This window comes from Hypanus sabinus, chromosome 23 (genome assembly GCF_030144855.1).
Source record: "Hypanus sabinus isolate sHypSab1 chromosome 23, sHypSab1.hap1, whole genome shotgun sequence".
Classification (NCBI taxonomy): domain Eukaryota; kingdom Metazoa; phylum Chordata; class Chondrichthyes; order Myliobatiformes; family Dasyatidae; genus Hypanus; species Hypanus sabinus.
The window spans coordinates 62,689,364-62,713,758 of NC_082728.1; the positions used below are offsets into that span (position 1 = coordinate 62,689,364).

The 24,395-nt window shown below is 44.4% G+C and overlaps 2 protein-coding genes across 5 annotated transcripts in view; both read left to right on the forward strand.

Moving 5' to 3' along the window:
• The window catches only part of acsf2 (acyl-CoA synthetase family member 2), a 980,331-nt gene that overhangs the window by 739,403 nt on the left and 216,533 nt on the right, over positions 1-24,395 (forward strand). The gene's annotated exons all lie outside the window — the stretch shown is intronic.
• On the forward strand, positions 6,721-7,232 carry LOC132380254 (small ribosomal subunit protein uS9-like). The gene has a single exon (XM_059948999.1). It carries the CDS (start codon positions 6,740-6,742, stop codon positions 7,178-7,180), a length of 441 nt encoding a protein of 146 aa, XP_059804982.1. The 5' UTR covers positions 6,721-6,739; the 3' UTR covers positions 7,181-7,232.

The following is a 24,395-nucleotide window of genomic DNA, read 5'->3' on the forward strand; positions in this document are numbered from 1 at the left end:
GTAATAGTTCCGGTCACAGTGCACTGACGGTCGAGTGTTGTTGTCAGGTGAGTTTCAGTACGTTCTGTGGGTAATAGTTCCGGTCACAGTGCACTGACGGTCGAGTGTTGTTGTCAGGTGAGTTTCAGTACGTTCTGTGGGTAATAGTTCCGGTCACAGTGCACTGACGGTCGAGTGTTGTTGTCAGGTGAGTTTCAGTACGTTCTGTAGGTAATAGTTCCGGTCACAGTGCACTGACGGTCGAGTGTTGTTGTCAGGTGAGTTTCAGTACGTTCTGTGGGTAATAGTTCCGGACACAGTGCACTGACGGTCGAGTGTTGTTGTCAGGTGAGTTTCAGTACGTTGTGTAGGTAATAGTTCCGGTCACAGTGCACTGACGGTCGAGTGTTGTCAGGTGAGTTTCAGTACGTGCTGTAGGTAATAGTTCCGGTCACAGTGCACTGACGGTCGAGTGTTGTTGTCAGGTGAGTTTCAGGACGTTCTGTAGGTAATAGTTCCGGTCACAGTGCACTGACGGTCGAGTGTTGTTGTCAGGTGAGTTTCAGTACGTTCTGTAGGTAATAGTTCCGGTCACAGTGCACTGACGGTCGAGTGTTGTTGTCAGGTGAGTTTCAGTACGTTGTGTAGGTAATAGTTCTGGTCACAGTGCACTGACGGTCGAGTGTTGTTGTCAGGTGAGTTTCAGTACGTGCTGTAGGTAATAGTTCCGGTCACAGTGCACTGACGGTCGAGTGTTGTTGTCAGGTGAGTTTCAGTACGTTCTGTAGGTAATAGTTCCGGTCACAGTGCACTGACGGTCGAGTGTTGTTGTCAGGTGAGTTTCAGTACGTGCTGTAGGTAATAGTTCCGGTCACAGTGCACTGACGGTCGAGTGTTGTTGTCAGGTGAGTTTCAGTACGTGCTGTAGGTAATAGTTCCGGTCACAGTGCACTGACGGTCGAGTGTTGTTGTCAGGTGAGTTTCAGTATGTTCTGTAGGTAATAGTTCCGGTCACAGTGCACTGACGGTCGAGTGTTGTTGTCAGGTGAGTTTCAGTACGTTCTGTAGGTAATAGTTCCGGTCACAGTGCACTGACGGTCGAGTGTTGTTGTCAGGTGAGTTTCAGTACGTTCTGTAGGTAATAGTTCCGGTCACAGTGCACTGACGGTCGAGTGTTGTTGTCAGGTGAGTTTCAGTACGTTCTGTAGGTAATAGTTCCGGTCACAGTGCACTGACGGTCGAGTGTTGTTGTCAGGTGTGTTTCAGTATGTTCTGTAGGTAATAGTTCCGGTCACAGTGCACTGACGGTCGAGTGTTGTTGTCAGGTGAGTTTCAGTACGTTCTGTAGGTAATAGTTCCGGTCACAGTGCACTGACGGTCGAGTGTTGTTGTCAGGTGAGTTTCAGTACGTTCTGTAGGTAATAGTTCCGGTCACAGTGCACTGACGGTCGAGTGTTGTTGTCAGGTGAGTTTCAGTACGTTGTGTAGGTAATAGTTCCGGTCACAGTGCACTGACGGTCGAGTGTTGTTGTCAGGTGTGTTTCAGTATGTTCTGTAGGTAATAGTTCCGGTCACAGTGCACTGACGGTCGAGTGTTGTTGTCAGGTGAGTTTCAGTACGTTCTGTAGGTAATAGTTCCGGTCACAGTGCACTGACGGTCGAGTGTTGTTGTCAGGTGAGTTTCAGTACGTGCTGTAGGTAATAGTTCCGGTCACAGTGCACTGACGGTCGAGTGTTGTTGTCAGGTGAGTTTCAGTACGTTCTGTAGGTAATAGTTCCGGTCACAGTGCACTGACGGTCGAGTGTTGTTGTCAGGTGAGTTTCAGTACGTTCTGTAGGTAATAGTTCCGGTCACAGTGCACTGACGGTCGAGTGTTGTTGTCAGGTGAGTTTCAGTACGTTCTGTAGGTAATAGTTCCTGTCACAGTGCACTGACGGTCGAGTGTTGTTGTCAGGTGAGTTTCAGTGCGTTCTGTAGGTAATAGTTCCGGTCACAGTGCACTGACGGTCGAGTGTTGTTGTCAGGTGAGTTTCAGTACGTGCTGTAGGTAATAGTTCCGGTCACAGTGCACTGACGGTCGAGTGTTGTTGTCAGGTGAGTTTCAGTACGTGCTGTAGGTAATAGTTCCGGTCACAGTGCACTGACGGTCGAGTGTTGTTGTCAGGTGAGTTTCAGTACGTGCTGTAGGTAATAGTTCCGGTCACAGTGCACTGACGGTCGAGTGTTGTTGTCAGGTGAGTTTCAGTACGTTCTGTAGGTAATAGTTCCGGTCACAGTGCACTGACGGTTCAGTGTTGTTGTCAGGTGTGTTTCACTACGTTCTGTAGGTAATAGTTCCGGTCACAGTGCACTGACGGTCGAGTGTTGTTGTCAGGTGAGTTTCAGTATGTTCTGTAGGTAATAGTTCCGGTCACAGTGCACTGACGGTCGAGTGTTGTTGTCAGGTGAGTTTCAGTACGTTCTGTAGGTAATAGTTCCGGTCACAGTGCACTGACGGTCGAGTGTTGTTGTCAGGTGAGTTTCAGTACGTTCTGTAGGTAATAGTTCCGGTCACAGTGCACTGACGGTCGAGTGTTGTTGTCAGGTGAGTTTCAGCACGTTCTGTGGGTAATAGTTCCGGACACAGTGCACTGACGGTCGAGTGTTGTTGTCAGGTGAGTTTCAGTACGTTCTGTGGGTAATAGTTCCGGTCACAGTGCACTGACGGTCGAGTGTTGTTGTCAGGTGAGTTTCAGTACGTTCTGTGGGTAATAGTTCCGGTCACAGTGCACTGACGGTCGAGTGTTGTTGTCAGGTGAGTTTCAGTACGTGCTGTAGGTAATAGTTCCGGTCACAGTGCACTGACGGTCGAGTGTTGTTGTCAGGTGAGTTTCAGTACGTTCTGTAGGTAATAGTTCCGGTCACAGTGCACTGACGGTCGAGTGTTGTTGTCAGGTGAGTTTCAGTACGTTCTGTAGGTAATAGTTCCTGTCACAGTGCACTGACGGTCGAGTGTTGTTGTCAGGTGTGTTTCAGTACGATCTGTAGGTAATAGTTCCGGTCACAGTGCACTGACGGTCGAGTGTTGTTGTCAGGTGAGTTTCAGTACGTTCTGTAGGTAATAGTTCCGGTCACAGTGCACTGACGGTCGAGTGTTGTTGTCAGGTGAGTTTCAGTACGTGCTGTAGGTAATAGTTCCGGTCAGAGTGCACTGACGGTCGAGTGTTGTTGTCAGGTGAGTTTCAGTACGTTCTGTAGGTAATAGTTCCGGTCAGAGTGCACTGACGGTCGAGTGTTGTTGTCAGGTGAGTTTCAGTACGTGCTGTAGGTAATAGTTCCGGTCACAGTGCACTGACGGTCGAGTGTTGTTGTCAGGTGAGTTTCAGTACGTTCTGTAGGTAATAGTTCCGGTCACAGTGCACTGACGGTCGAGTGTTGTTGTCAGGTGAGTTTCACTACGTTCTGTAGGTAATAGTTCCGGACACAGTGCACTGACGGTCGAGTGTTGTTGTCAGGTGAGTTTCAGTACGTTCTGTAGGTAATAGTTCCGGTCACAGTGCACTGACGGTCGAGTGTTGTTGTCAGGTGAGTTTCAGTACGTTCTGTAGGTAATAGTTCCGGTCACAGTGCACTGACGGTCGAGTGTTGTTGTCAGGTGAGTTTCAGTACGTTCTGTAGGTAATAGTTCCGGTCACAGTGCACTGACGGTCGAGTGTTGTTGTCAGGTGAGTTTCAGTATGTTCTGTAGGTAATAGTTCCGGTCACAGTGCACTGACGGTCGAGTGTTGTTGTCAGGTGAGTTTCAGTACGTTCCGTAGGTAATAGTTCCGGACACAGTGCACTGACGGTCGAGTGTTGTTGTCAGGTGAGTTTCAGTACGTTCTGTAGGTAATAGTTCCGGTCACAGTGCACTGACGGTCGAGTGTTGTTGTCAGGTGAGTTTCAGTACGTTCTGTAGGTAATAGTTCCGGTCACAGTGCACTGACGGTCGAGTGTTGTTGTCAGGTGAGTTTCAGTACGTGCTGTAGGTAATAGTTCCGGTCACAGTGCACTGACGGTCGAGTGTTGTTGTCAGGTGAGTTTCAGTACGTTCTGTAGGTAATAGTTCCGGTCACAGTGCACTGACGGTCGAGTGTTGTTGTCAGGTCAGTTTCAGTACGTTCTGTAGGTAATAGTTCCGGTCACAGTGCACTGACGGTTCAGTGTTGTTGTCAGGTGAGTTTCAGTACGTTCTGTAGGTAATAGTTCCGGTCACAGTGCACTGACGGTCGAGTGTTGTTGTCAGGTCAGTTTCAGTACGTTCTGTGGGTAATAGTTCCGGTCACAGTGCACTGACGGTCGAGTGTTGTTGTCAGGTGAGTTTCAGTACGTGCTGTAGGTAATAGTTCCGGTCACAGTGCACTGACGGTCGAGTGTTGTTGTCAGGTGAGTTTCAGTACGTTCTGTAGGTAATAGTTCCGGTCACAGTGCACTGACGGTCGAGTGTTGTTGTCAGGTGAGTTTCAGTACGTTCTGTAGGTAATAGTTCCGGTCACAGTGCACTGACGGTCGAGTGTTGTTGTCAGGTGAGTTTCAGTACGTTCTGTAGGTAATAGTTCCGGTCACAGTGCACTGACGGTCGAGTGTTGTTGTCAGGTGAGTTTCAGTATGTTCTGTAGGTAATAGTTCCGGTCACAGTGCACTGACGGTCGAGTGTTGTTGTCAGGTGAGTTTCAGTACGTTCTGTGGGTAATAGTTCCGGTCACAGTGCACTGACGGTCGAGTGTTGTTGTCAGTTGTGTTTCAGTACGTTCTGTAGGTAATAGTTCCGGTCACAGTGCACTGACGGTCGAGTGTTGTTGTCAGGTGAGTTTCAGTACGTTCTGTAGGTAATAGTTCCGGTCACAGTGCACTGACGGTCGAGTGTTGTTGTCAGGTGAGTTTCAGTACGTTCCGTAGGTAATAGTTCCGGTCACAGTGCACTGACGGTCGAGTGTTGTTGTCAGGTGAGTTTCAGTACGTTCTGTGGGTAATAGTTCCGGTCACAGTGCACTGACGGTCGAGTGTTGTTGTCAGGTGAGTTTCAGTACGTTCTGTAGGTAATAGTTCCGGTCACAGTGCACTGACGGTCGAGTGTTGTTGTCAGGTGAGTTTCAGTACGTTCTGTAGGTAATAGTTCCGGTCACAGTGCACTGACGGTCGAGTGTTGTTGTCAGGTGAGTTTCAGTACGTTCTGTAGGTAATAGTTCCTGTCACAGTGCACTGACGGTCGAGTGTTGTTGTCAGGTGAGTTTCAGTACGTGCTGTAGGTAATAGTTCCGGTCACAGTGCACTGACGGTCGAGTGTTGTTGTCAGGTGAGTTTCAGTACGTTCGGTAGGTAATAGTTCCGGTCACAGTGCACTGACGGTCGAGTGTTGTTGTCAGGTGAGTTTCAGTACGTTCTGTGGGTAATAGTTCCGGTCACAGTGCACTGACGGTCGAGTGTTGTTGTCAGGTGAGTTTCAGTACGTTCTGTGGGTAATAGTTCCGGTCACAGTGCACTGACGGTCGAGTGTTGTTGTCAGGTGAGTTTCAGTACGTGCTGTAGGTAATAGTTCCGGTCACAGTGCACTGACGGTCGAGTGTTGTTGTCAGGTGAGTTTCAGTACGTTCTGTAGGTAATAGTTCCGGTCACAGTGCACTGACGGTCGAGTGTTGTTGTCAGGTGAGTTTCAGTACGTTCTGTGGGTAATAGTTCCGGTCACAGTGCACTGACGGTCGAGTGTTGTTGTCAGGTGAGTTTCAGTACGTTCTGTAGGTAATAGTTCCGGTCACAGTGTACTGACGGTCGAGTGTTGTTGTCAGGTGAGTTTCAGTACGTTCTGTAGGTAATAGTTCCGGTCACAGTGCACTGACGGTCGAGTGTTGTTGTCAGGTGTGTTTCAGTACGTTCTGTAGGTAATAGTTCCGGTCACAGTGTAGTGACGGTCGAGTGTTGTTGTCAGGTGAGTTTCAGTACGTTCTGTAGGTAATAGTTCCGGTCACAGTGCACTGACGGTCGAGTGTTGTTGTCAGGTGAGTTTCAGTACGTTCTGTAGGTAATAGTTCCTGTCACAGTGCACTGACGGTCGAGTGTTGTTGTCAGGTGAGTTTCACTACGTTCTGTAGGTAATAGTTCCGGTCACAGTGCACTGACGGTCGAGTGTTGTTGTCAGGTGAGTTTCAGTACGTTCTGTAGGTAATAGTTCCGGTCACAGTGCACTGACGGTCGAGTGTTGTTGTCAGGTGAGTTTCAGTACGTTCTGTAGGTAATAGTTCCGGTCACAGTGCACTGACGGTCGAGTGTTGTTGTCAGGTGAGTTTCACTACGTTCTGTAGGTAATAGTTCCGGTCACAGTGCACTGACGGTCGAGTGTTGTTGTCAGGTGAGTTTCAGTACGTTGTGTAGGTAATAGTTCCGGTCACAGTGCACTGACGGTCGAGTGTTGTTGTCAGGTGAGTTTCAGTACGTTCTGTAGGTAATAGTTCCGGTCACAGTGCACTGACGGTCGAGTGTTGTTGTCAGGTGAGTTTCAGTACGTTCTGTAGGTAATAGTTCCGGTCACAGTGCACTGACGGTCGAGTGTTGTTGTCAGGTGAGTTTCAGTACGTTCTGTAGGTAATAGTTCCGGTCACAGTGCACTGACGGTCGAGTGTTGTTGTCAGGTGAGTTTCAGTACGTTCTGTAGGTAATAGTTCCGGTCACAGTGCACTGACGGTCGAGTGTTGTTGTCAGGTGAGTTTCAGTACGTTCCGTAGCTGCTGCCGCTCCGCCAGGAACATGCCTGCGAAAGGACCTTTGCAATCTGTTCAGGTTTTTGGGCGAAAGAAAACAGCGACTGCTGTTGCCCATTGCAAAAGGGGAAATGGTCTCATCAAAGTGAATGGCAGGCCTCTGGAACAGATTGAGCCAAAGACTTTACAGTACAAGCTGCTGGAGCCAGTTGTGCTGTTGGGCAAAGAAAGATTTGCTGGTGTCGTCATCAGAGTTCGTGTGAAGTGTGGTGGTCACGTAGCTCAAATCTATGCTATCCGTCAATCCATTTCCAAAGCATTGGTGGCTTACTACCAGAAATATGTAGATGAAGCATCCAAGAAGGAGATCAAGGACATCCTCATCCAGTATGACAGGACTCTGCTGGTTGCTGATCCTCGTCGTTGTGAGGCCAAGAAATTCGGTGGACCTGGTGCCCGTGCACGTTACCAGAAATCTTACTGTTAAAATGTTTTATTTTGATTTGTGGCAAATAAATATCTAACTGTCAAAAAAAAAAGATTCAGTACGCTCTGTAGGTAATAGTTCCGGTCACAGTGCACTGACGGTCGAGTGTTGTTGTCAGGTGAGTTTCAGTATGTTCTGTAGGTAATAGTTCCGGTCACAGTGCACTGACGGTCGAGTGTTGTTGTCAGGTGAGTTTCAGTATGTTCTGTAGGTAATAGTTCCGGTCACAGTGCACTGACGGTCGAGTGTTGTTGTCAGGTGAGTTTCAGTACGTTCTGTAGGTAATAGTTCCGGTCACAGTGCACTGACGGTCGAGTGTTGTTGTCAGGTGAGTTTCAGTACGTTCTGTAGGTAATAGTTCCGGTCACAGTGCACTGACGGTCGAGTGTTGTTGTCAGGTGAGTTTCAGTACGTTCTGTGGGTAATAGTTCCTGTCACAGTGCACTGACGGTCGAGTGTTGTTGTCAGGTGAGTTTCAGTACGTTCCGTAGGTAATAGTTCCGGTCACAGTGCACTGACGGTCGAGTGTTGTTGTCAGGTGAGTTTCAGTACGTTCTGTAGGTAATAGTTCCGGTCACAGTGCACTGACGGTCGAGTGTTGTTGTCAGGTGAGTTTCAGTACGTTGTGTAGGTAATAGTTCCGGTCACAGTGCACTGACGGTCGAGTGTTGTTGTCAGGTGAGTTTCAGTACGTTCTGTAGGTAATAGTTCCGGACATAGTGCACTGACGGTCGAGTGTTGTTGTCAGGTGAGTTTCAGTACGTTCTGTAGGTATTAGTTCCGGTCACAGTGCACTGACGGTCGAGTGTTGTTGTCAGGTGAGTTTCAGTATGTTCTGTAGGTAATAGTTCCGGTCACAGTGCACTGACGGTCGAGTGTTGTTGTCAGGTGAGTTTCAGTATGTTCTGTAGGTAATAGTTCCGGTCACAGTGCACTGACGGTCGAGTGTTGTTGTCAGGTGAGTTTCAGTACGTTCTGTAGGTAATAGTTCCGGTCACAGTGCACTGACGGTCGAGTGTTGTTGTCAGGTGAGTTTCAGTACGTTCTGTGGGTAATAGTTCCGGTCACAGTGCACTGACGGTCGAGTGTTGTTGTCAGGTGAGTTTCAGTACGTTCTGTAGGTAATAGTTCCGGACACAGTGCACTGACGGTCGAGTGTTGTTGTCAGGTGTGTTTCAGTACGTTCTGTAGGTAATAGTTCCGGTCACAGTGCACTGACGGTCGAGTGTTGTTGTCAGGTGAGTTTCAGTACGTTCTGTAGGTAATAGTTCCGGTCACAGTGCACTGACGGTCGAGTGTTGTTGTCAGGTGAGTTTCAGTACGTTCTGTAGGTAATAGTTCCGGTCACAGTGCACTGACGGTCGAGTGTTGTTGTCAGGTGAGTTTCAGTACGTGCTGTAGGTAATAGTTCCGGTCACAGTGCACTGACGGTCGAGTGTTGTTGTCAGGTGAGTTTCAGTATGTTCTGTAGGTAATAGTTCCGGTCACAGTGCACTGACGGTCGAGTGTTGTTGTCAGGTGAGTTTCAGTACGTTCTGTGGGTAATAGTTCCGGTCACAGTGCACTGACGGTCGAGTGTTGTTGTCAGGTGAGTTTCAGTACGTTCTGTAGGTAATAGTTCCGGTCACAGTGCACTGACGGTCGAGTGTTGTAGTCAGGTGAGTTTCAGTACGTTCCGTAGGTAATAGTTCCGGTCACAGTGCACTGACGGTCGAGTGTTGTTGTCAGGTGAGTTTCAGTACGTGCTGTAGGTAATAATTCCGTTCACAGTGCACTGACGGTCGAGTGTTGTTGTCAGGTGAGTTTCAGTACGTGCTGTAGGTAATAGTTCCGGTCACAGTGCACTGACGGTCGAGTGTTGTAGTCAGGTGAGTTTCAGTACGTTCTGTAGGTAATAGTTCCGGTCACAGTGCACTGACGGTCGAGTGTTGTTGTCAGGTCAGTTTCAGTACGTTCTGTGGGTAATAGTTCCGGTCACAGTGCACTGACGGTCGAGTGTTGTAGTCAGGTGAGTTTCAGTACGTTCTGTAGGTAATAGTTCCGGTCACAGTGCACTGACGGTCGAGTGTTGTTGTCAGGTGTGTTTCAGTACGTTCTGTAGGTAATAGTTCCAGTCACAGTGCACTGACGGTCGAGTGTTGTTGTCAGGTGAGTTTCAGTACGTTCTGTGGGTAATAGTTCCGGTCACAGTGCACTGACGGTCGAGTGTTGTTGTCAGGTCAGTTTCAGTACGTGCTGTGGGTAATAGTTCCGGTCACAGTGCACTGACGGTCGAGTGTTGTTGTCAGGTGAGTTTCAGTATGTTCTGTAGGTAATAGTTCCGGTCACAGTGCACTGACGGTCGAGTGTTGTTGTCATGTGAGTTTCAGTACGTTCTGTAGGTAATAGTTCCGGTCACAGTGCACTGACGGTCGAGTGTTGTTGTCAGGTGAGTTTCAGTATGTTCTGTAGGTAATAGTTCCGGTCACAGTGCACTGACGGTCGAGTGTTGTTGTCAGGTGAGTTTCAGTACGTTCTGTAGGTAATAGTTCCGGTCACAGTGCACTGACGGTCGAGTGTTGTTGTCAGGTGAGTTTCAGTACGGTCTGTAGGTAATAGTTCCGGTCACAGTGCACTGACGGTCGAGTGTTGTTGTCAGGTGAGTTTCAGTACGTTCTGTAGGTAATAGTTCCTGTCACAGTGCACTGACGGTCGAGTGTTGTTGTCAGGTGAGTTTCAGTACGTTCTGTAGGTAATAGTTCCGGTCACAGTGCACTGACGGTCGAGTGTTGTTGTCAGGTGAGTTTCAGTACGTGCTGTAGGTAATAGTTCCGGTCACAGTGCACTGACGGTCGAGTGATAAAGGTGTGCAGGTCATGATAAAGGTGTGCAGGTGGTGATAAATGTGTACAGGTAGTGATAAAGGTACAGGTGGTGATAAAGGTACAGGTGGTGATAAAGGTTTCCAGTTGGTGATAAAAGTACAGGTTGTGATAAAGGTATACAGGTGGTTATAAAGGTACAAGTGATAATAAAGGTACAGGTAGTGATAAAGGTGTATAGGTGGAAATAAAGGTACAGGTGGTGATACAGGTGTACAGTTGGTAATAAAGGTACAGGTGGTGATAAAGGTGTACAGGTGGTGATAAAGGTGTACATGTTGTGATAAGGGTGTGCTGGTGGTGATAAAGGTACGGGTGGTGATAAAGGTGTACTGTTAGCGATAAATGTACAGGTGGTGATAAAGGTACAGGTGGTGATAAATATACAGGAGGTGATAAAGGTACGGGTGGTGATAAAGGTGTACAGATATTGATAAATGTACAGGTTGTGATGAAGATGTACAGGTAGTAATAAAGGTACAGGTGGCGATCAAAGTGCAGTTTGTGATAAAGGTTAAGGTGGTGATAAAGGTGTACAGGTGGTGATAAAGGTACAGGTGGTGATACAGGTGTAAAGGTGGAGATAAAGGTAACGGTGGTGATACAGGTGTACAGATGGTGATTAAAGGTACAGGTGGTAATAAAGATGTACAGGTGGTAATAAAGGTACAGGTGGCGATAAAAGTACAGTTAGTGATAAAGGTACAGGTGGTAATAAAGGTGTACAGGTGGTGATTAAGGTACAGGTGGCGATAATGGTGTACAGGTGTTGATGAAGGTACTGGTGGTGATAAGGTGTACAGGTGGTGATAATGGTACTGTTGGTGATAAATTTGTGCAGGTGGAGATAAAGGTACAGGTGGTGATACAGGTGTACTGATGGTGATGGTACAGGTGGTGATAAAGATGTACAGGTGGTAATAAAGGTACAGGTGGCGATAAACGTACAGGTGATGATAAATGTGTACAGGTGGTAATAACGGTGTACAGGTGTTGATAAAGGTGTACAGGTGGTGATAGAGGAACAGGTGGTAATAATGGTGTACAGGTGTTGATAAAGGTACTGGTGGTGATAAAGGTGTACAGGTGGTGATAGAGGAACAGGTGGTCGTAAAGGTGTACAGGTGGTGATAAAGGTGTACAGGTGTCGTAAAGGTGTACAGGTGGTAATAACGGTACTGGTGCTGATAAAAGTATACCGGTGGTGATAAAGGTGTACATGTGGTGATAAAGGTGTACATGTGGTGATAAAGGTGTACAGGTGGTGATAAAGGTGTACATGTGGTGATAACGGTGTACAGGTGGTGATAAAGGTACAGGTGGTGATAAAGGTGTACAGGTGGTGATAAAGGTACAGGTGGTGATAAAGGTGTACAGGTGGTGATAAAGGTACAGGTGGTGATAAAGGTGTACAGGTGGTGATAAAGGTGTACAGGTGTTGATAAAGGTGTACAGGTGGTGATAAAGGTGTACAGGTGGTGATAAAGGTGTACATGTGGTGATAAAGGTGTACAGGTGGTGATAAAGGTGTACATGTGGTGATAAAGGTGTACAGGTGGTGATAAAGGTGTACAGGTCGTGATAAAGGTGTACAAGTGGAGATAAAGGTGTACAGGTGGTGATAAAGGTGTACAGGTGGTGATAAAGGTACAAGTGGTGATAAAGGTGTACATGTGGTGATAAAGGTGTACAGGTGGTGATAAAGGTACAGGTGGTGATAAAGGTACAGGTGGTGATAAAGGTGTACATGTGGTGATAAAGGTGTACAGGTGGTGATAAAGGTGTACATGTGGTGATAAAGGTACAGGTGGTGATAAAGGTACAAGTGGTGATAAAGGTGTACAGGTGGTGATAAAGGTGTACAGGTGGAGATAAAGGTACAGGTTGTGATAAAGGTGTACAGGTGGAGATAAAGGTACAAGTGGTGATAAAGGTGTACAGGTGGTGATAAAGGTGTACATGTGGTGATAAAGGTACAGGTGGTGATAAAGGTGTACAGGTGGTGATAAAGGTACAGGTGGTGATAAAGGTGTACAGGTGGTGATAAAGGTGTACAGGTGTTGATAAAGGTGTACAGGTGGTAATAAAGGTGTACAGGTGGTGATAAAGGTGTACATGTGGTGATAAAGGTGTACAGGTGGTGATAAAGGTGTACAAGTGGAGATAAAGGTGTACAGGTGGTGATAAAGGTGTACATGTGGTGATAAAGGTGTACATGTGGTGATAAAGGTGTACAGGTGGTGATAAAGGTGTACAGGTGGTGATAAAGGTGTACAGGTGGTAGTAAAGGTGTACAGGTGGTGATAAAGGTGTACAGGTGGTGATAAAGGTACAAGTGGTGATAAAGGTACAGGTGGTGATAAAGGTCTACAGGTGGAGATAAAGGTGTACATGTGGTGATAAAGGTGTACAGGTGGTGATAAAGGTGTACATGTGGTGATAAAGGTGTACATGTGGTGATAAAGGTGTACAGGTAGTGATAAAGGTGTACAGGTGGAGATAAAGGTGTACATGTGGTGATAAAGGTGTACATGTGGTGATAAAGGTGTACAGGTGGTGATAAAGGTGTACATGTGGTGATAAAGGTGTACAGGTGGTGATAAAGTTGTACATGTGGTGATAAAGGTGTACATGTGGTGATAAAGCTGTACAGTTGGAGATAAAGGTGTACAGGTGGTGATAAAGGTGTACAGGTGGTGGTAAAGGTACAGGTGGTGATAAAGGTGTACAGGTGGTGATAAAGGTACAGGTGGTGATAAAGGTGTACAGGTGGTGATAAAGGTACAGGTGGTGATAAAGGTGTACAGGTGTTGATAAAGGTGTACAGGTGGTGATAAAGGTGTACAGGTGGTGCTAAAGGTGTACATGTGGTGATAAAGGTGTACAGGTGGTGATAAAGGTGTACAGGTGGTGATAAAGGTGTACAAGTGCAGATAAAGGTGTACAGGTGGTGATAAAGGTGTACATGTGGTGATAAAGGTGTACATGTGGTGATAAAGGTGTACATGTGGTGATAAAGGTGTACAGGTGGTGATAAAGGTGTACAGGTGGTGATAAAGGTGTACAGGTGGTAGTAAAGGTGTACAGGTGGTGATAAAGGTGTACAGGTGGTGATAAAGGTACAAGTGGTGATAAAGGTACAGGTGGTGATAAAGGTCTACAGGTGGAGATAAAGGTGTACATGTGGTGATAAAGGTGTACAGGTGGTGATAAAGGTGTACAGGTGGTAGTAAAGGTGTACAGGTGGTGATAAAGGTGTACAGGTGGTGATAAAGGTACAAGTGGTGATAAAGGTACAGGTGGTGATAAAGGTACAAGTGGTGATAAAGGTGTACAGGTGGTGATAAAGGTGTACATGTGGTAATAACGGTGTACAGGTGTTGATAAAGGTGTACAGGTGGTGATAGAGGAACAGGTGGTAATAATGGTGTACAGGTGTTGATAAAGGTACTGGTGGTGATAAAGGTGTACAGGTGGTGATAGAGGAACAGGTGGTCGTAAAGGTGTACAGGTGGTGATAAAGGTGTACAGGTGTCGTAAAGGTGTACAGGTGGTGATAAAGGTGTACATGTGGTGATAAAGGTGTACATGTGGTGATAAAGGTGTACAGTTGGAGATAAAGGTGTACAGGTGGTGATAAAGGTGTACAGGTGGTGATAAAGGTGTACAGGTGGTGATAAAGGTCTACAGGTGGAGATAAAGGTGTACATGTGGTGATAAAGGTGTACAGGTGGTGATAAAGGTGTACATGTGGTGATAAAGGTGTACAGGTGGTGATAAAGGTGTACAGGTGGTAGTAAAGGTGTACAGGTGGTGATAAAGGTGTACAGGTGGTGATAAAGGTACAAGTGGTGATAAAGGTACATGTGGTGATAAAGGTGTACAGGTGGTGATAAAGGTGTACAGGTGGTGATAAAGGTGTACAGGTGGTGATAAAGTTGTACAGGTGGTAGTAAAGGTGTACAGGTGGTGATAAAGGTGTACAGGTGGTGATAAAGGTACAAGTGGTGATAAAGGTACAGGTGGTGATAAAGGTCTACAGGTGGAGATAAAGGTGTACATGTGGTGATGAAGGTGTACAGGTGGTGATAAAGGTGTTCAGGTGGTAGTAAAGGTGTACAGGTGGTGATAAAGGTGTACAGGTGGTGATAAAGGTACAAGTGGTGATAAAGGTACAGGTGGTGATAAAGGTACAAGTGGTGATAAAGGTGTACAGGTGGTGATAAAGGTGTACATGTGGTAATAACGGTGTACAGGTGTTGATAAAGGTGTACAGGTGGTGATAGAGGAACAGGTGGTAATAATGGTGTACAGGTGTTGATAAAGGTACTGGTGGTGATAAAGGTGTACAGGTGGTGATAGAGGAACAGGTGGTCGTAAAGGTGTACAGGTGGTGATAAAGGTGTACATGTGGTGATAAAGGTGTACAGGTGGTGATAAAGGTGTACATGTGGTGATAACGGTGTACAGGTGGTGATAAAGGTACAGGTGGTGATAAAGGTGTACAGGTGGTGATAAAGGTACAGGTGGTGATAAAGGTGTACAGGTGGTGATAAAGGTACAGGTGGTGATAAGGGTGTACAGGTGTTGATAAAGGTGTACAGGTGGTGATAAAGGTGTACAGGTGGTGATAAAGGTGTACAGGTGGAGATAAAGGTACATGTGGTGATAAAGGTGTACAGGTGGTGATAAAGGTGTACAAGTGGAGATAAAGGTGTACATGTGGTGATAAAGGTGTACATGTGGTGATAAAGGTGTACAGGTGGTGATAAAGGTGTACAGGTGGAGATAAAGGTGTACATGTGGAGATAAAGGTGTACATGTGATAAAGGTGTACAGGTGGTGATAAAGGTGTACAGGTGGTGATAAAGGTGTACATGTGGTGATAAAGGTGTACATGTGGTGATAAAGGTGTACAGGTGGTGATAAAGGTGTACATGTGGTGATAAAGGTGTACATGTGGTGATAAAGGTGTACAGTTGGAGATAAAGGTGTACAGGTGGTGATAAAGGTGTACAGGTGGTGATAAAGGTGTACAGGTGGTGATAAAGGTACAAGTGGTGATACAGGTACAGGTGGTGATAAAGGTACAGGTGGTGATAAAGGTGTACAGGTGGTGATAAAGGTGTACATGTGGTAATAACGGTGTACAGGTGTTGATAAAGGTGTACAGGTGGTGATAGAGGAACAGGTGGTAATAATGGTGTACAGGTGTTGATAAAGGTGTACAGGTGGTGATAGAGGAACAGGTGGTCGTAAAGGTGTACAGGTGGTGATAAAGGTGTACAGGTGTCGTAAAGGTGTACAGGTGGTAATAACGGTACTGGTGCTGATAAAAGTATACCGGTGGTGATAAAGGTACAAGTGGTGATAAAGGTGTACAGGTGGTGATAAAGGTGTACATGTGGTAATAACGGTGTACAGGTGTTGATAAAGGTGTACAGGTGGTGATAGAGGAACAGGTGGTAATAATGGTGTACAGGTGTTGATAAAGGTACTGGTGGTGATAAAGGTGTACAGGTGGTGATAGAGGAACAGGTGGTCGTAAAGGTGTACAGGTGGTGATAAAGGTGTACAGGTGTCGTAAAGGTGTACAGGTGGTAATAACGGTACTGGTGCTGATAAAAGTATACCGGTGGTGATAAAGGTGTACATGTGGTGATAAAGGTGTACATGTGGTGATAAAGGTGTACAGGTGGTGATAAAGGTGTACATGTGGTGATAACGGTGTACAGGTGGTGATAAAGGTACAGGTGGTGATAAAGGTGTACAGGTGGTGATAAAGGTACAGGTGGTGATAAAGGTGTACAGGTGGTGATAAAGGTACACGTGGTGATAAAGGTGTACAGGTGGTGATAAAGGTGTACAGGTGTAGATAAAGGTGTACAGGTGGTGATAAAGGTGTACATGTGGTGATAAAGGTGTACAGGTGGTGATAAAGGTGTACAGGTGGTGATAAAGGTGTACAGGTGGAGATAAAGGTGTACAGGTGGTGATAAAGGTGTACATGTGGTGATAAAGGTGTACATGTGGTGATAAAGGTGTACATGTGGTGATAAAGGTGTACAGGTGGTGATAAAGGTGTACAGGTGGAGATAAAGGTGTACATGTGGTGATAAAGGTGTACAAGTGGTGATAAAGGTGTACATGTGGTGATAAAGGTGTACAGGTGGTGATAAAGTTGTACATGTGGTGATAAAGGTGTACAGGTGGTGATAAAGGTGTACATGTGGTGATAAAGGTGTACATGTGGTGATAAAGGTGTACAGGTGGTGATAAAGGTGTACATGTGGTGATAAAGGTGTACATGTGGTGATAAAGGTGTACAGTTGGAGATAAAGTTGTACAGGTGGTGATAAAGGTGTACAGGTGGTGATAAAGGTGTACAGGTGGTGATAAAGGTCTACAGGTGGAGATAAAGGTGTACATGTGGTGATAAAGGTGTACAGGTGGTGATAAAGGTACAGGTGGTGATAAAGGTGTACATGTGGTGATAAAGGTGTACAGGTGGTGATAAAGGTGTACATGTGGTGATAAAGGTACAGGTGGTGATAAAGGTACAAGTGGTGATAAAGGTGTACATGTGGTGATAAAGGTACAGGTGGTGATAAAGGTACAGGTGGTGATAAAGGTGTACATGTGGTGATAAAGGTGTACATGTGGTGATAAAGGTACAGGTGGTGATAAAGGTACAAGTGGTGATAAAGGTGTACAGGTGGTGATAAAGGTGTACAGGTGGAGATAAAGGTACAGGTTGTGATAAAGGTGTACAGGTGGAGATAAAGGTACAAGTGGTGATAAAGGTGTACAGGTGGTGATAAAGGTGTACATGTGGTCGTAAAGGTGTACATGTGGTGATAAAGGTGTACAGGTGGAGATAAAGGTACAAGTGGTGATAAAGGTACAAGTGGTGATAAAGGTGTACAGGTGGTCGTAAAGGTGTACAGGTGGTGATAAAGGTGTACAGGTGGTAATAACGGTACAGGTGGTGGTAAAGGTAAAGGTGGTGATAAAGGTGTACAGGTGGTGATAAAGGTACAGGTGGTGATAAAGGTGTACAGGTGGAGATAAAGGTACAAGTGGTGATAAAGGTGTACAGGTGGAGATAAAGGTACAAGTGGTGATAAAGGTACAAGTGGTGATAAAGGTGTACAGGTGGTGATAAAGGTGTACAGGTGTTGATAAAGGTGTACAGGTGGAGATAAAGGTGTACAGGTGGTGATAAAGGTGTACAGGTGGTGATAAAGGTAGAGGTGGTGATAAAGGTGTACATGTGGTGATAAAGGTGAACAGGTGGTGATAAAGGTGTACATGTGGTGATAAAGGTGTACATGTGGTCGTAAAGGTGTACATGTGGTGATAAAGGTGTACAGGTGGTGATAAAGGTGTACATGTGGTGATAAAGGTGTACATGTGGTGATAAAGGTGTACATGTGGTGATAAAGGTGTACAGGTGGTGATAAAGGTGTACATGTGGTGATAAAGGTGTACAGGTGGTGATAAAGGTACAGGTGGTGATAAAGGTGTACATGTGGTGATAAAGGTGTACAGGTGGTGATAAAGGTGTACATGTGGTGATAAAGGTACAGGTGGTGATAAAGGTACAAGTGGTGATAAAGGTGTACATGTGGTGGTAAAGGTGTACATGTGGTGATAAAGGTGTACAGGTGGTGATAAAGGTACAGGTGGTGATAAAGGTACAAGTGGTGATAAAGGTGTACAGGTGGTGATAAAGGTGTACAGGTGGAGATAAAGGTACAGGTGGTGATAAAGGTGTACAGGTGGAGATAAAGGTACAAGTGGTGATAAAGGTGTACAGGTGGTGATAAAGGTGTACATGTGGTCGTAACGGTGTACATGTGGTGATAAAGGTGTACAGGTGGAGATAAAGGTACAAGTGGTGATAAAGGTACAAGTGGTGATAAAGGTGTACAGGTGGTCGTAAAGGTGTACAGGTGGTGATAAAGGTGTACAGGTGGTAATAACGGTACAGGTGGTGGTAAAGGTAAAGGTGGTGATAAAGGTGTACAGGTGGTAATAACGGTACAGGTGGTGGTAAAGGTAAAGGTGGTGATAAAGGTGTACAGATTTGTGATAAAGGTACAGGTGGCGATAAAATTACAGTTGGTGATAAAGGTACTGGTGGTAATAAAGGTGTACGGGTGGTGATAAAGGTACAGTTAGTGATAAAGTTGTACAGGTGGTGATAAGGGTGTACAGGTGGTTGTAAATGTGTACAGGTGGTGTTAAAAGTGTACAGTTAGTGATAAAGGTACAGGTGGTAATAAAGCTATACAGGTGGTTATAAAGGTACAGTTTATGGTAAAGGTGTACAGGTGGTGATTAAGGTACAGGTGGTGATAAAGGTACAGGTGGTGATAAAGGTGTACATTTGGTGATAAAGGTACAGGTGTTGATAAAGTTGTACAGGTGGTGATAAACATCACAGGTGTATCTCCATTCAGTGATTTAACACCACAGGTGTATGTCCATTCAGTGAGTTAACACCACAGGTGTATGTCCATTCAGTGATTTAACATCACAGGTGTATGTCCATTCAGTGATTTAACATCACAGGTGTATGTCCATTCAGTGATTTAACATCACAGGTGTATCTCCATTCAGTGATTTAACACCACAGGTGTATGTCCGTTCAGTGATTTAACATCACAGGTGTATGTCCATTCAGTGATTTAACATCACAGGTGTATGTCCATTCAGTGATTTAACACCACAGGTGTATGTCCATTCAGTGATTTAACACCACAGGTGTATCTCCATTCAGTGATTTAACACCACAGGTGTATGTCCATTCAGTGATTTAACATCACAGGTGTATGTCCATTCAGTGATTTAACACCACAGGTGTATGTCCATTCAGTGATTTAACACCACAGGTGTATGTCCATTCAGTGATTTAACACCACAGGTGTATCTCCATTCAGTGATTTAACATCACAGGTGTATCTCCATTCAGTGATTTAACATCACAGGTGTATGTCCATTCAGTGATTTAACACCACAGGTGTATGTCCATTCAGTGATTTAACACCACAGGTGTATGTCCATTCAGTGATTTACCATCACAGGTGTATGTCCATTCAGTGACTTAACACCACAGGTGTATGTCCATTCAGTGATTTAACACCACAGGTGTATGTCCATTCAGTGATTTAACACCACAGGTGTATGTCCATTCAGTGATTTACCATCACAGGTGTATGTCCATTCAGTGATTTAACACCACAGGTGTATGTCCATTCAGTGATTTAACATCACAGGTGTATGTCCATTCAGTGATTTAACATCACAGGTGTATGTCCATTCAGTGATTTAACACCACAGGTGTATGTCCATTCAGTGATTTAACATCACAGGTGTATGTCCATTCAGTGATTTACCATCACAGGTGTATGTCCATTCAGTGATTTAACATCACAGGTGTATGTCCATTCAGTGATTTAACATCACAGGTGTATGTCCATTCAGTGATTTAACACCACAGGTGTATGTCCATTCAGTGATTTAACACCACAGGTGTATGTCCATTCAGTGATTTAACATCACAGGTGTATGTCCATTCAGTGATTTAACACCACAGGTGTATGTCCATTCAGTGATTTAACACCACAGGTGTATGTCCATTCAGTGATTTAACATCACAGGTGTATGTCCATTCAGTGATTTAACACCACAGGTGTATGTCCATTCAGTGATTTAACATCACAGGTGTATGTCCATTCAGTGATTTAACATCACAGGTGTATGTCCATTCAGTGATTTAACATCACAGGTGTATGTCCGTTCAGTGATTTAACACCACAGGTGTATGTCCATTCCTTGATTTAACACCACAGGTGTATGTCCATTCAGTGATTTAACACCACAGGTGTATGTCCATTCAGTGATTTAACATCACAGGTGTATGTCCATTCAGTGATTTAACATCACAGGTGTATGTCCGTTCAGTGATTTAACATCACAGGTGTATGTCCATTCAGTGATTTAACATCACAGGTGTATGTCCATTCAGTGATTTAACATCACAGGTGTATGTCCATTCAGTGATTTAACATCACAGGTGTATGTCCATTCAGTGATTTAACACCACAGGTGTATGTCCATTCAGTGATTTAACATCACAGGTGTATGTCCATTCAGTGATTTAACATCACAGGTGTATGTCCATTCAGTGATTTAACATCACAGGTGTATGTCCATTCAGTGATTTAACATCACAGGTGTATGTCCATTCAGTGATTTAACACCACAGGTGTATGTCCATTCAGTGATTTAACATCACAGGTGTATGTCCATTCAGTGATTTAACACCACAGGTGTATGTCCGTTCAGTGATTTAACATCACAGGTGTATGTCCATTCATTGATTTAACACCACAGGTGTATGTCCATTCAGTGTGTTAACATCACAGGTGTATGTCCATTCATTGATTTAACACCACAGGTGTATGTCCATTCAGTGAGTTAACATCACAGGTGTATGTCCATTCAGTGATTTAACATCACAGGTGTATGTCCATTCAGTGATTTAACACCACAGGTGTATGTCCATTCAGTGATTTAACACCACAGGTGTATGTCCATTCAGTGAGTTAACATCACAGGTGTATGTCCATTCAGTGATTTAACATCACAGGTGTATGTCCATTCAGTGATTTAACATCACAGGTGTATGTCCATTCAGTGATTTAACACCACAGGTGTATGTCCATTCAGTGATTTAACACTACAGGTGTATGTCCATTCTGTGATTTAACACCACAGGTGTATGTCCATTCTGTGATTTAACACCACAGGTGTATGTCCATTCAGTGATTTAACACCACAGGTGTATGTCCATTCAGTGATTTAACACCACAGGTGTATGTCCGTTCAGTGATTTAACATCACAGGTGTATGTCCATTCAGTGATTTAACATCACAGGTGTATGTCCATTCAGTGATTTAACACCACAGGTGTATGTCCATTCAGTGATTTAACACCACAGGTGTATCTCCATTCAGTGATTTAACACCACAGGTGTATGTCCATTCAGTGATTTAACATCACAGGTGTATGTCCATTCAGTGATTTAACACCACAGGTGTATGTCCATTCAGTGATTTAACACCACAGGTGTATGTCCATTCAGTGATTTAACACCACAGGTGTATCTCCATTCAGTGATTTAACATCACAGGTGTATCTCCATTCAGTGATTTAACATCACAGGTGTATGTCCATTCAGTGATTTAACACCACAGGTGTATGTCCATTCAGTGATTTAACACCACAGGTGTATGTCCATTCAGTGATTTACCATCACAGGTGTATGTCCATTCAGTGACTTAACACCACAGGTGTATGTCCATTCAGTGATTTAACACCACAGGTGTATGTCCATTCAGTGATTTAACACCACAGGTGTATGTCCATTCAGTGATTTACCATCACAGGTGTATGTCCATTCAGTGATTTAACACCACAGGTGTATGTCCATTCAGTGATTTAACATCACAGGTGTATGTCCATTCAGTGATTTAACACCACAGGTGTATGTCCATTCAGTGATTTAACACCACAGGTGTATGTCCATTCAGTGATTTAACATCACAGGTGTATGTCCATTCAGTGATTTACCATCACAGGTGTATGTCCATTCAGTGATTTAACATCACAGGTGTATGTCCATTCAGTGATTTAACATCACAGGTGTATGTCCATTCAGTGATTTAACACCACAGGTGTATGTCCATTCAGTGATTTAACACCACAGGTGTATGTCCATTCAGTGATTTAACATCACAGGTGTATGTCCATTCAGTGATTTAACACCACAGGTGTATGTCCATTCATTGATTTAACACCACAGGTGTATGTCCATTCAGTGATTTAACATCACAGGTGTATCTCCATTCAGTGATTTAACACCACAGGTGTATGTCCATTCAGTGATTTAACACCACAGGTGTATGTCCATTCAGTGATTTAACACCACAGGTGTATCTCCATTCAGTGATTTAACATCACAGGTGTATGTCCATTCAGTGACTTAACACCACAGGTGTATGTCCATTCAGTGATTTAACATCACAGGTGTATGTCCATTCAGTGATTTAACACCACAGGTGTATGTCCATTCAGTGATTTAACACCACAGGTGTATGTCCATTCAGTGATTTAACACCACAGGTGTATGTCCATTCAGTGATTTAACATCACAGGTGTATCTCCATTCAGTGATTTAACATCACAGGTGTATGTCCATTCAGTGATTTAACACCACAGGTGTATGTCCATTCAGTGATTTAACACCACAGGTGTATGTCCATTCAGTGACTTAACACCACAGGTGTATGTCCATTCAGTGATTTAACATCACAGGTGTATGTCCATTCAGTGATTTAACACCACAGGTGTATCTCCATTCAGTGATTTAACATCACAGGTGTATGTCCATTCAGTGATTTAACACCACAGGTGTATCTCCATTCAGTGATTTAACATCACAGGTGTATGTCCATTCAGTGATTTAACATCACAGGTGTATGTCCATTCAGTGATTTAACACCACAGGTGTATCTCCATTCAGTGACTTAACACCACAGGTGTATGTCCATTCAGTGATTTAACATCACAGGTGTATGTCCATTCAGTGATTTAACACCACAGGTGTATCTCCATTCAGTGATTTAAGATCACAGGTGTATGTCCATTCAGTGATTTAACACCACAGGTGTATGTCCATTCAGTGACTTAACACCACAGGTGTATGTCCATTCAGTGATTTAACACCACAGGTGTATGTCCATTCAGTGATTTAACACCACAGGTGTATGTCCGTTCAGTGATAACCATCACAGGTGTATGTTCATTCAGTGATTTAACATCACAGGTGTATGTCCATTCAGTGATTTAACATCACAGGTGTATCTCCATTCAGTGATTTAACACCACAGGTGTATGTCCATTCAGTGATTTAACACCACAGGTGTATGTCCGTTCAGTGATATAACACCACAGGTGTATGTCCATTCAGTGATTTAACACCACAGGTGTATGTCCATTCAGTGATTTAACATCACAGATGTATGTCCATTCAGTGATTTAACACCACAGGTGTATGTCCATTCAGTGATTTAACACCACAGGTGTATGTCCATTCAGTGATTTAACACCACAGGTGTATGTCCATTCAGTGATTTAACACCACAGGTGTATGTCCATTCAGTGATTTAACATCACAGGTGTATGTCCATTCATTGATTTAACACCACAGGTGTATGTCCATTCAGTGATTTAACACCACAGGTGTATGTCCATTCAGTGATTTAACACCACAGGTGTATCTCCATTCAGTGATTTAACACCACAGGTGTATCTCCATTCAGTGATTTAACACCACAGGTGTATCTCCATTCAGTGATTTAACACCACAGGTGTATGTCCATTCAGTGATTTAACATCACAGATGTATGTCCATTCAGTGATTTAACACCACAGGTGTATGTCCATTCAGTGACTTAACATCACAGATGTATGTCCATTCAGTGATTTAACATCACAGGTGTATCTCCATTCAGTGATTTAACACCACAGGTGTATGTCCATTCAGTGATTTAACATCACAGATGTATGTCCATTCAGTGATTTAACACCACAGGTGTATGTCCATTCAGTGATTTAACATCACAGATGTATGTCCATTCAGTGATTTAACATCACAGGTGTATGTCCATTCAGTGATTTAACACCACAGGTGTATGTCCATTCAGTGATTTAACACCACAGGTGTATGTCCATTCAGTGATTTAACACCACAGGTGTATGTCCATTCAGTGATTTAACATCACAGGTGTATGTCCATTCAGTGATTTAACACCACAGGTGTATGTCCATTCAGTGATTTAACACCACAGGTGTATGTCCATTCAGTGATTTAACACCACAGGTGTATGTCCATTCAGTGATTTAACATCACAGGTGTATGTCCATTCAGTGATTTAACACCACAGGTGTATGTCCATTCAGTGATTTAACACCACAGGTGTATGTCCATTCAGTGATTTAACACCACAGGTGTATGTCCATTCAGTGATTTAACACCACAGGTGTATGTCCATTCAGTGATTTAACATCACAGGTGTATGTCCATTCAGTGATTTAACATCACAGGTGTATGTCCATTCAGTGATTTAACACCACAGGTGTATGTCCATTCAGTGATTTAACATCACAGTTGTATGTCCATTCAGTGATTTAACACCACAGGTGTATGTCCATTCAGTGATTTAACACCACAGGTGTACGTCCATTCAGTGATTTAACACCACAGGTGTATGTCCATTCAGTG

Coding starts and splice junctions, on each gene's coding strand:
- LOC132380254 (XM_059948999.1), top strand. CDS start 6,740: ATGCCTGCGAAAGGACCTTTGCAATCTGTTCAGGTTTTTGGGCGAAAG.